This window comes from Phoenix dactylifera, unplaced genomic scaffold (genome assembly GCF_009389715.1).
Source record: "Phoenix dactylifera cultivar Barhee BC4 unplaced genomic scaffold, palm_55x_up_171113_PBpolish2nd_filt_p 000007F, whole genome shotgun sequence".
Classification (NCBI taxonomy): Eukaryota; Viridiplantae; Streptophyta; class Magnoliopsida; order Arecales; family Arecaceae; genus Phoenix; species Phoenix dactylifera.
Genome location: NW_024067666.1, coordinates 4082776 through 4095447, shown reverse-complemented (window position 1 = coordinate 4095447; position 12672 = coordinate 4082776). Strand labels below are relative to the sequence as shown.

The following is a 12672-nucleotide window of genomic DNA, read 5'->3' as shown; positions in this document are numbered from 1 at the left end:
TTAGTTATATTGAGGATCTTGGGTTTTATGAAAGATTTGCATGTTTCCTATGGCCGGATGCCTTTCAGCTTAAAGAACTGCTTTATTTGGAAGAACTGTTAAGGGGGAACTGCAGCTTTAGGCCTCAAGGATTGCAAACTTCTTGGGAAAATGTAGTCTAATATATAACTGAAACTTGGGGTTGTTGTTTGGTCCCTTCCTTCCCAAGTTGTTTGCAGCTTTAGGCATCTCCTATCTCTTCTGAGATGGAATCACAGCCATCTTTCATATGCTTTATTTTATCAAGTGTTCTTCCTCCATCCATCTCATCTGAGGCTTGCTCATCATCTTAACCGATCCCATCTTTTGGCACCTTTTTTTTTCCTAAATTGATAGATATTGCTACTCTCTGGCAACTCAACCCAGCTTTGTTTATACTTTCTTATTAATAAATTGGTGGCTCGACCTCCCATTTCATCAAAAAAGAAAAAGAAAAAAGTATTGAAGACCATTCGCAGGCTGTGGTATGGGTAGATGGACTCCGTTTCAACACCCTCAAACTAAATATGCATGAGAGAGAGCTTGTTTAAACAAAATACAAAGCTTTTACATACAAAGGTGAGAGTTAAAAATGTTTGCAAACAAAACAGATCCAATTCAGCAATGAGGTATGAAAAGAGAGGTCTCATGTCAGCAACGAGGTATGAAAAGAGACCACTCGCAGGAGAAGTGAATCTCAACGGTCAAAACATTTTAGCAGTAAGAAACAATCCATCATCTTCTTTTTTTTTTTGGTAAAACAATCCATCATCTTTGTAAAGAAATGAAAGAGACGGTATGCCTCACCACCATCCCAAGCAAATACAAATATTCAGTGTCCCCTAGCTCTGCTCTCAATTCTCCCCAGCCAAATCCCTCGTCACCACCTCCGCTGCCATCCTCCACCTTCAGCTCCACCAGAAGTAGTGGCGCCGCTACCTCCGACACCTCCGCCACCTCCGCCACCAAGACCAACGACCCCACCTCCCCAGCCCCACAGCACCTGGCTTTCTCCGCTCAACCAAGCAGCTCAATTTCATGCCAATCTCCTCGATCCTTCTGCATGATCCTCTCGTCTGACACGTGAACCTCTTCTTCCTCTTCTTTCCATTATCGAACAGTAATATTATGTTAAAAAGCATTCATGGCGGTAGGCAATGCGGTGGTATCATCTGAGGCCTGATGGAAGCATTCATGGCGGTACCGCCAATGTGGTGAACCAAGGGATCCGCCAAAAGCTGGCCACCACCCGCCGCGCCGGCCCGGTGATCCATGGCGGGAACTCGTACTCCTGCTCGTGGATCGTTCTGTACATGAGGGCGAGGTTGGCGTCGTCGAACGGCAGCGGGCCGGCGAGGAGGACGAAGAGGATGATGCCGCACGACCACGCGTCGGCCTCGACGCCGTCGTATTCCTCCCGGCGGACGACCTCCGGCGCCTTGTAGGTCGGGTGCCGTAGGCCGTGTGGAGCCGGCCGTCGTCACGGAGCCGGTCGGGAAGCGCGGAGAGGCCGAAGTCGTGGACCCGGCCTTGAGGTTGCCGTCGCGGTCGACGAGGAGGTTCTGCGGCTTGACGTCGCGGTGGGCGACGCCGCGGGCGTGGCAGTAGCGCAGGGCGGCGATAGAGCTGCAGGAAGTGGCGGCCGGCGGCGGCCTCCGGGAGAGGTCTCCACCGGCGGCGTGCTCCATGACCAGATATATCTTGGACTTGGTCGCGATGACATCGTGGAGCTTGAGAATATTTGGATGCGAGAGAGGGCGCCATGACGGTGCCGAGGACTTGGGGCTTGTCGAGGACCTTGACGGCGACGCCTGTGCCGTCGGCGAGGGAGCGAGCATAGTAAACCTTGGCGAAGATGCCACGGCCGAGGAGGCGGCCGGGTTCGTATTTGCCGTGGAGAGCCTCCGGCTGGTGGCGGTGTATGGGCGGCGCGGGGACAGACTTGGACCTTCTGAGGTCCATATATAAGAAGGTGGCCTCTACTTCTCTCTCCCTTGCTCCCCTCCTTTTTCGGAATGGCTTTGTTTTGGTTCTTTCTTCTTGCTGGCGGGGGTGCGGGAGTGAGGGGTCGTTGTAAGTGGGGGTTAGTCTTGTTTATTTCGACGCCCTGATTGATCTATAAATAAATAAATAATCTTAGAAGGTATTATTTGGGTAGAGGAGGAAGAAATGTTGTTTGATTATTTTTGGGGTTTTTAGGTCATACTTGCTTTGGTTTTAGTTTTTCTTGTGAAAGTAGTTAAAGGGGAGTGGGTTGGGGATTGGAAGGTGAGTCCGCTTTGGTTCAAATTAATTTGGAAAACAATAAGATGGCCTCTTGCAAGAGTTGAGCTTTGGTTTGGTGTGTGCTTCTAGTTTCTTTTATTTTCTTTCCTAAGAAGGTGTTCCTCAAAGAGTTGAGCTTTTTTTAAAATATAGTAGATAAAGATACATCTCAAATATATCTCAGTGTAAATACATCTGGTAAAGTCAGAAAACAGTCTAAGGTCTGTTAGACCGTCAATAATAAAAATCCATAGATTGCCAGTGCTATGATAAGCCACAGGAGATACTACCCATGTTCCTCTCCATAAGGGTTTGAAGTCTCTATTGCAACTCTTTGTCGATACATTATGCAATGCCATATCGATGTCAGCTTGAAGTTTGATGAATCAATCAAACATATAGGGCGACAAGAGCTCAGCTTGCTCAGCTTACGTTAAAGTGCGAGAGCCTTTTTTTTTTTAAATTTATTGTCCTTACATATCTAGTTAATGAAAAATCGCAAACCTTTGATTAACTAATCATAATTGGGAAACTGATGTCAAGTAAAAGGAAAATGCTGTTCATTATGTAAAAGATTTATAGGAAAACGCCATAAAAGCTCACCAGTGATTACTGGTGCCATCACGGATCTATTGTTACAGCATAGCTCAAAATTATATACGCGAAGTGAAGAAGAAGGTGACAAAACCTTGTAAATGTGATTTCATGGAAATAGGCACTCTAATTCAGGCTCATAGATTTTAAGACAAGGTTAGGGTGGCTTCTGTAAATTACAATATTATAGCGGCTTATTTAGGGTTTTTTTTCTCCCCCCAAAGCGGATGTATCATATACGACGGATACGAATAATAAGTATCAGAGTGCACTGGGTAATCCCCTCTCTTCTAGCCACAGGATTTTTCTAGAATAGTTAGTAACATACGAGACTACTTAATTTGTTGCTTTATTGGCCTCTCGATGTACGTATTTTGTCTGTAAAACTATTTTACAACTGATTATAATCTAAATATTTTTTAGCAGCGGATGGTACTCATCCATTCTGCACTTTTTGCTGAATTTAACCAATAACTATAACCGAATCGTCGTCGAGCACGATAGCATAGACTTATAGCCCGCGCCAAGCATAGTATATGCCAGTCCAAGTTGCTCACAGTTTAACCCTAGAAATCGAGGCGCCGAAGATCTAGCTGGCTGCAATCACCCTGGCGGCTTATTCGGCTTATTCGTTTAAGCTGGTAGGAAGTAGGATGGTCCGCACTTGGACGGACCAGAGCATGCCTAAGATGGCCGGAAATTCCGGTTTCAAATGTGGGATTTTTTGTGTAATTAATTAAAAAGTCCTGTCGTATTAACGTTCTTCTTCTTCTTCTTCTTCTTCTTCTTCTTCGTTGCACGGGGTTACCTTCTCGACATTTTTGCGGGCAGGGACGCTCTCTCCCAACTGCCGCCGCAGCCACCACCTCTCTCCTCCTCCTTGTCTATCTCTCGCCGCCGCCACCTGCGCCACCACCACGATAGCCGGTGGTGGTGCTGCTGGTCGGAGGTGGACCACCACTCACCCGTGGTCTGAGGAGCACTCATGGCGAGCATCTTGGCCATAAGGACTTCCTCGCTTTGGGATTCATTCTCTCCCTAGAGGGAGCCAGAGTCCATGATCCTGACAGCGATCTCCTAGCCGAAGCTGGGCCACCGTAGAAGAGGGGGGCGAAGCTGCCCCTTCTGAACTTTTGGCATGGGGAGGATAGGTGGCGTGACGGAGCACGGCGACGGTGAGCGCGGCCACTACGGGAGCAGGATGGGATGGTGCGGTGGTGGGCTCGGAGAAGGGAGCCAACCGGTCGCCATTTTGCCCTTTAATGCCCTGATTTTTATAGAAAAAGTATATAAAAGCACTGTAGGAAAACCCGAAGAACCCATATTGGCGGCGACCGAGACCAGACAGCCGTCTTTGCTCGCAAGAGGAATAGCGGAATAGCGAGTGAGGAATTAAGGGGAGGCAGAGGAGATGTCGTCGTTCGGGATGTCGAAAGGGTTGCTGGAGATCGGCAAGTTCGCGGTGTACGTGATCGTCCCGATCGCTCTTACTTACGCCGTCACCGCCAACTCCAAGAACCTCCAAAAGATCATGGGCTTCGTAAGCAACGCTTCTCTCTCTTTATTATTATATTTCTATGCCTATCTATTCCAATTTTATCCCAGGTTGGTTGGTGGAATAAGAACACTAGCTTTCTGTTGAACGTGATGTGGTATGGGAATGGGCTTTTGGAAGAATACTCCATAATTTAGGGGTTCGAAAAACTATGAAGAACTAGTAGTGGTTTAATGGTGTACATTTACAGTGGATTGATTCATTCTACATTCTTAGGGTGAAATTTGCTTCGCTTCTAACTAATCACTAGTCAGACTGTGATCCCAGGCTTCTAATCGCATTCCAGGTGTTTGTGAAAAGGTCTGTTTTTTGAATATGAACTGATTTAGCTTTGAGTATTGGGGACTTGAGGAGTGCTCTGTCATTTGTGGAAAGGAAGGAAATTTTGAAGGAATGAGAAAGCAAGGTTTTGGTTAAGGTTGAACAGTGGTTGGCGCCTCGTGCTTGACGAAAGAGCCAAGGGATGATCTTAAAGGAGTTGCACTGGCTATTGATAGTGGAAATCGTAGGGAGGTGAAAGCTACAGGATAAAGGATGATAAAAATAATATTATTATAGTGGACTATATGTGCGACACCAGTGTAGAACTGATTACTTGAAAAAACTTGCGACTGTTAGTGAGAATTCTGGGGATCCCACAAAACATGGTAGACCTAGAGGGAAAGACATTTGATGAGATGGGGTGTATGGACCTTGAGAGTCATTTGAGGAGAATAACATGGAAGTAGTTTTTGGGATGAAGGGAGGTAAGAACCCTAGAGGCCTAGACCTGATTGCGTCTTGACGATGTTTGATAATTTGGGTATTCCATCAGAAAGCATAATTTTGTTTTGTTGTTTTGTTTTGTTAGCAAGATCTCATCATAGCAATTTAAATGCAAAGGTTTGGCCCCGGTACCCTCTTGCAAATAAGAAGGGACAAAGAATCCAATATGGAGAAAAAAAAAGATCTCAGCAGGCCTTTTTTTTTCTCTCCCTATAGGATTCGGGCCAGCCCACTCAATGCTTTTTTTTGGATATTTATGAATATAGGCCTAGCCTGTAGTCCTATGATCTTGCTGGTTGTATTGGCCCAACCCACGAATCCCATAGAATTTTCAGCCCAATCATCCAAACAGGCCCTTAGGATGTTGTTGACCATATTCTCCTTAACCCTCCAATTATCTCCAATGATCTATTGTGGACTTGAAGTCAACTTTGCTCATCAATCCCTTGTCTCCTTCCAATCTCTAGCAGGATCTCTTTTGTATAGTTTGACTCCTAGGTGGACTAAGTGATTTCTTTCTTTTCTATTGCTCTTGTAGCCCTCCTTTTGCACATTACATTAACTCCATCTGACAAAAGATGAAGAAGCGATAAGATAGAGCATATATCTATCGATGAGGGAGCAGATTTTAGTCATCTGGTATATATGCCAACAAGGAAGAGGCATCTTTGTGAGATAGCATAAGATGTTCTAGGAGAATTGTTTTTTGATATACAAATGGCTAATTATATTAAGAGAGCAACCTAACAATTGTTTCTGATAACCAATTTGGATTTATGCTTGAAAGATCGATAGAGGCTATATTTTTACTCAGGTAATTGATTGAAAAATGTATAGAAAAAGGGAAAGTATACATATGGTCTTCGTTGACTTAGAGAAAGCTTATGATAAGGTACCAAGAAAAGTAACTTGGTGGTCTTTAAGAAGGTTGGGTGTGCATAAAATGTATATTTAAATAACTAAGGACATATATACAGGAGCAATGATAAGTGTTAGAAATTGCTGCAGTGCCGTAAGTGTATTTCCAGTAGTTACTATGTGCTTATATCAAGGATCAGCACAAAGCGCGTATCTTTTTGAAGTAATTATGAATAAACTTACTGCTAATATTAAGGAAGACGTACCATGATGTTTGTTATTTACAGGTGGCATAATATTGATTGTTGGAAAGAGAATTAGATTAAATATTAAGTTAGACTAATGAAGGAAAACTTTAGAGAATGAAGGTTTAAATATCAGTAGAAGAAAGATCGAATATATGGAAGGTAAATTTAGCAAGAATAGAGATAAAGAGGTAATACTAAATAAAATTAACGACCAAGAAATACCACAAACTGACCGATTTTACTACTTAGAATCTTTTATACAAAATAATGAGGAGATAGATAAAGATACATGGAATAAATTAGAGCTAGTTAGATGAAATGGTGAGGTGCATATGAAATAATATGTAATAGGTGCATATCTTGAAGACTTGAAGAAAAAAATTTACTGCACTGCAATAAGGCATGTTCTATTTTAATCATGATGAAATATTTTACTCCCTTGAATTCACTACAGAATCCATGAGTTTCATGAGTCATATTCCTTCAAATATTCTCGATTTTGCATTTTTATTTTACTTGGATGCACATTTGACCTCATAATTCGGTGTAATTAAAAAACATGGACTTTCCATATCTTGATCCAGTAATTTAAAGAAGAAAAAGAAATGAAGAAACTTGAATTTTGAGTGCCTTATAGTTTGGACAGTTTCTTTTTTCTGAAATTGAAAAGAAAAACTGTCATCTTGCTATTATTTAAGCATGAGAATTTACTTTGCTTTATAATTACTTGGCAAGTGCTGATTATGTTCTGTATGCAGCATCAATATGTGGTATATCCTTTTGAGGGTCCTCGCCCCCCATCACCAGAGGAACTCCGAGAGATGGCTCGAAATGACAACAACCGTTGAGCTTGCGGTTTAACCATGATGGTAGTGATATTACATGTTATTATGTCATTTGAAACTTGTAGAGTTGTAATAAGTTACTGAAACTTTGTGAAGTTATGATGGACCTTTGCATTCAAAACATGAGGGTCATCTTCTAGGTTTCTGGCCTTGAAGGTAAGACTTATCAGAGGACTTCCTAAAACATCTACCACTTTTTTCTTGAGTAGCTTCCTGTATGTACCATGAATGACTGTGCAAAAGACTCCCGAAATTTTTCAAATTAATAATCTTATTTATAGCAGGCAGATGGCCAAGTCATTGTCAGAATGTTGGCTGGCTTTCGTGGGTAATTTGGTTTGGTAAATTCAGAAAGAATGCAAAGCCTAACCAAAATAGGTAGGAGAACTTGAAAATTAATATTAAGTAAAAAACGTAAAATATGCAATTTTATTGATCTATGGTGAATAAAGAAACAATTATGGGAGAGGCAATTGTGACATAGACAGCACTGCAACCGAAGATAATGCTATTAATATGTGATTGATGTGTCTTTCATGAATAAATGGTGAATAGGAATTGATGAACTATTGGGGTATTTCAAGAATAATTTGTGGACTGCATTGCTCGAAATGGTTCAAAGAATCATTCAGCTGAAAAAAAATTCAAAAATAGTTCACAAACCTTTATGGTACTTGAAATAATTTTCAATTATTAAGTCAATCTAGTTGTTTATCTGAAAGCTGATCAAGTTATTAAGCTTGAATCAGATATAATGATACTGATCTGGTCTAAAATTTTCAGAAATGCACTCAAAATCACCAATAGCTAGAAGCAAAATTGCATGTGGAATTTGCATATTTCTTTTATGTTTTTTTTTTTAAATTTTCTGCTTGAAGTCCAAAAAATTGATGTGTTAATAATTGACATCATTAACTCCTGAGCATCCTCCTGTCTTCAAGGCTGGTTTGTTGAGATTTTGGCTTAATTGGCTGATATTCCTCAAAGTTACCATACTTGAAGAGGCGGCTTCGCCGTTGGAACCGTGAGGTGGTGGGTAACATTTTTCGGCGTTTGGAGGGGGTAGAGTCCTCGATCGCCGAGTTGCAAAGGAAGGAAGACTCAGGAGGGGTGCTTCCGGAAGATGATATAGCTGACCTTCGGGGGCTTCTAGCGACTCACCATTCGCTGCTACGGCAGCATGAGATCTTCTGGCGTCAGAAATCCCGTGTGCAATGGGTGAGTGAGGGCGATCGTAATACCAGTTTTTTCCATCGGTCGACGGTCATTCGAAGGCAGCGGAGTATGATCCACTCTCTGCGAGATGGGCCCGGCCATCGGGTGGTGGGCGAGCCTGCTATCCGACAGACTTTACTTGACTTCTTCCGCGCCAGATGGACGGAGGATGAGGTGGCTAGTGATGGAGATCCCCCACTGAGGGTGGAGGTGGGCATTGGTGACGCTGAGAGGGAATCCCTGATCCGACCGGTGTTGGCACAGGAGGTCCAAGAGGCAGTCTGGGCCTTGGCAGCGGACAAGGCCCCGGGACCTGACGATTTCCCTCCCTTCTTCTTTCGGCAATATTGGGGTATTGTTCGGCGAGCTGTGGTGGAGGCTATCCAGTGTTTCTTTACCTGAGCAGCGATGCCTGAGGACTGGAAGGCCACTTTCATCACGCTTATACCTAAGCGTCAGGATGCTGCTGAGCCGAGTCATTTCAGGCCCATTAGCTTGTGCACAACCTTATATAAGGTTGTGGCAAGAATAATGGTGAGCCGAATGAAGCCTCTTTTGCCTGGCATCATTAGTCATGAGCAAGGGGCTTTTGTAGCTGGTAGAAATATCTCACACAATGTTTTGTTGGCCCAGAAAATGATGTGGGATCTTCAAAGAGCACCGAAGCGGCGAGGCTTGATGGCAGTCAAGCTGGATATGGAGAGGGCTTACGATAGGATCAGGTGGAGCTTTCTCCAGCGGGTACTAGAGGCGTACGGCTTTCACAGGCGGTGGATTGGTTGGGTCATGGGGTGTGTCCGGGGGCCAAAATTCTCTATTTTGGTCAACGGCACACCATCATCTTTCTTCGAGTCCACTATGGGGTTGCGGCAGGGATGTCCCTTATCCCCATATTTGTTCATTATCTGTGCTGATATTTTGTCACGTGCTTTGCAGCGAGTCTGCGCCAGCCGGGAGATGGAGGCCTTCACTCCAGCACCGGGGGCTCGACCGCTTTCCCACTTATTTTTTGCTGATGATTGTCTTCTCCTGACCAGGGCACGAGTTGCTGAGGCACGGGTTCTTCGCAGGGTGGTGGCGGACTATTGCACGGCGTCCGGCCAGAGAGTGAACTTCATGAAGTCAGCTATCACGTTCAGCCCTAGCACGGAGACCAGAGTCCGGCAGGAGATCCGGGAGATACTGCAGATACCAGAGCAGGAGGGGATGTTGACCTACCTGGGAGTTCCCATCGCTGGCCGGAGGCTACGAGTGGCAGAGTGTTCGGGCCTAGTACAGCGGGTCCAGAGTAGGTTGGAGGGATGGAGAGCGTCTTCCCTATCCATGATGGGGAGACTGACTCTGATCAGATCAGTGTTGGGATCCATGCCGATGTATCTCATGGCCAACTCTGTGGTGCCGAAGACGACTTTGTTGAGGATTGAGCGTCTTCTTCGGAGCTTCTTATGGGGGTCCCACAGTGGGGGCCACGAAGTGCATCTGGTGGCTTGGGAGCAGATCTGCCGTCCGACCGGTGAGGGTGGTTTGGGGGTGTAGTCCCTCTTGGAGAGGCGTGAGGCTTTCATTGCTCGGCACGCGGTTCAGTTTATGCTTGAGCCGTACAGCCTCTGGAGTCAGGTGATGGCAGCCATATATAGCCCAGGGGTCCTACAGGTGGCACGGAGGGGGCGCCGGGTTTCTTTCCTGTGGCGCGAGATTGGGAGGTACCTGCCGACCGCATCGGCAAACACCAGGTGGTTGATAGGGGACGGCAGGAGCATTGATGTGACCAGCGATCCGTGGGTAGACACCCTTCCTCTGCGGTGTTGGCCGACTATGGTAGATACAGAGGCAGTAGAGGGACTGCGGGTATGTGACCTCCTAGTTGCAGATGGAGCAGAGTGGGATGAGACCAGACTTCGACGGCTGTCTGGGGCGCACCTAGCTGCGAGGATTCGATCCCTTCCGTTACCAGGATGTGCAGGGCCGGATGTTAGGGTTTGGGGTACCTCGAGCCGGGCCAGTGTTAGGCTGGGAGACCTTTCCCATGTTATCCAGCCAGAGCATGAGCGGGGGCCGGATTGCACTTGGATCTGGAGGTCCGGACTCCATCCGCGTGCAGCCCTTTTCTTATGGAAGGTATTTTGGGACCACCTTCCGACGAGAGCAGTGCTGAGCAGGCGTGGCTGGGGGATCCCCGCAGAGTGTGGGACGTGTGGAGCTGAGGAGTCGGTGGACCATGTGCTTTTTCAGTGCACCTGGGCGAGGTCGACATGGCAGTGGGCCGAGGTTCCGCAGGAGGCTCGGAGCGCGAGGCTACAGTTTCTCCAGGTGATTCAGCAGGGGCTTGCCAGTCCGAGTACTCGGCTGGCGGCTTTTAAAGCGACTTGCACAGCACATCAGATTTGGCTGGCAAGGAACGCTCGTACTCTTGGGGAGCGCAGGGTGTCACCGAGGTTTGCTGCGGAGCTTGCCCGAGCACAGGCCACGGAGATCAGGCCCACCCTTTTAGATAGACCTTTGATAGCTCGGGACACCTGGGGTTCCCCCTCTGCTACGGCAGCTCCTCAGATGGTGTTTTTCACCTGAGAGCCCCCACCCCCGAGTTTCCTCAAGGTCAATTTTGATGGGTCGGTGCTGGATGGCGGTGTGCGGGGCGGTGCGGGCTTTGTCATACGGGGCCCGCATTCCAGGGTGGTGGCAGCAGGTGGCTGCCAGCTGTTCGACACGTCGGTACCAGGGGCAGAGCTGCGAGCTGCCTGGGCGGGTCTGCGTCATGCGCGAGTGGTGCTGCAGGCTAGTTCGATTATTCTGGAGGGCGACTCGGCCACGGTTATTCGATGGATTTAGAGGGGGCCACGGGGAGATGGCACAGACCACCCCCTGGTCCGTGACATAGAGATGATGATGAGAGATGGGAGGGTCCTTCGGGCCAAGCATGTTTTCAGAGAGGCCAATGGGGCGGCCGACTGGGTGGCGGCCCACGCGGCCCACCACTCAGGGTACACCCTTTGGTCAGGAGAGGGAGAGCTACCACTAGCACTCCGTGAGTTGTTGTATTTTGACTTTCTTGGGTGTATTCGTACACGTATTGTATGAAATACCCGTTTCAAGCAAAAAAAAAAAAAAAAAAAAGAGCAAAATTGCTACAGCTGAAGACTTAAAATCTACATAAGGCACTTTAGCTTCTTTGATTCTCATTGGGCAAACAGAGATCTCAATTGAACCACATTTGTGTGTTAAAATATTTTGTTTATAACATCGCGCGGTCGCTCATCTTTTGCTCCTCGGACTATTTACATGTCACCATGTCCAGTTATTTATGCTATTCAGAATATTGTATGTATATTTATCGGCAATCTCCTTGATTGATTCGTTATATTCGGCTAACTTATAGGCTAGTGATAGGCATAGATAATGAACTTAGGATGCTTACATTCAGCAAAACATATAATAACAATGTACATGTGATACTATAGCTTGCTTCTATTCCAAGTCTTTATACAAGTCATCAGTGTAGAGATTCATTTATCCTATGAGTGAAGGCTCTAACATGCTCCTATTCCAAGTCATCGGTTTAATCTCAACCCAACCCTAAGATACAAATTTCCAGGATCCGACATTAAATGAGCAAGAAGAACGCTATGTACATGGCCGGGAAAATCCTGTTCGATCAATGGCTTGGACACATCTTATCCAATAAAGCTGCTGAATTTTGACTAGCTAAGGCTCAAGGCTCGATCAAGGCATGGTGATATTTTCTAGAAAGTTTGCTCCGGCCGAAAGATTTTTCCAGCTGGACACAGCTTAGGTTGGGTCAACTCTGACCCGTGAAAAGGCAGCGCAGCGAATGTGGAATCCTAGGAGACCAAGAAATGATATGGGAGAAAAAGTTTAGATAGCTGAAAGGTCAAATAGTTGACCTTTTATGTTCCAGTTCGTCGGCTTAATTTGGAATTGATTGGTTTAGGAGAGTTGAAATCGTGAAAAAAATTCTCTGGAAGCTTTCATTTGCTCGTGCGTTCAGCTTCTGAATTCGATGTTCGTGATTGGAACACTGTCATCTCATACTACTTCATTTAATAAAAGAAAAAGAAAATTACAAGGGTGGAAATCAACCAAGAGCTGTTTTTTTTTTCCTTCAATATTTTTTGAGTATCAGTTTTTTGCCTTATTAATATAAACTTAGCCCATTTGCAATGTTTTGTGGTGAAGTCTTCTTATTTGGACGGCCAAATTGCTTTCCTGAGTGATCCGTCACATAGGCAACTGTGGCCAGCTTGCTTTCCTGAGTGCTCGGCCACATCACAAGGGCGGCTGTGGCTCAAAG

General features: G+C 45.7%; 1 protein-coding gene and 1 pseudogene across 1 annotated transcript; one reads left to right on the top strand and one right to left on the bottom strand.

Annotated features, from left to right (window-relative positions):
• Nucleotides 1–761: 761 nt before the first annotated feature.
• Nucleotides 762–3169, bottom strand: LOC103704523 (annotated as a pseudogene).
• A 389-nt stretch (nucleotides 3170–3558) lies between these two features.
• LOC103704522 lies at nucleotides 3559–7431 on the top strand. The gene is made up of 2 exons (XM_008787853.4): nucleotides 3559–4417; nucleotides 7062–7431. Exons 1-2 carry the CDS (start codon nucleotides 4289–4291, stop codon nucleotides 7149–7151), a joined length of 219 nt encoding a protein of 72 aa, XP_008786075.2. The 5' UTR covers nucleotides 3559–4288; the 3' UTR covers nucleotides 7152–7431.
• Nucleotides 7432–12672: the final 5241 nt, after the last annotated feature.

Coding starts and splice junctions, on each gene's coding strand:
- LOC103704522 (XM_008787853.4), top strand. CDS start 4,289: ATGTCGTCGTTCGGGATGTCGAAAGGGTTGCTGGAGATCGGCAAGTTC. Junction 4,418..7,061: donor TCCAAAAGATCATGGGCTTC/GTAAGCAACGCT, acceptor TTCTGTATGCAG/CATCAATATGTGGTATATCC.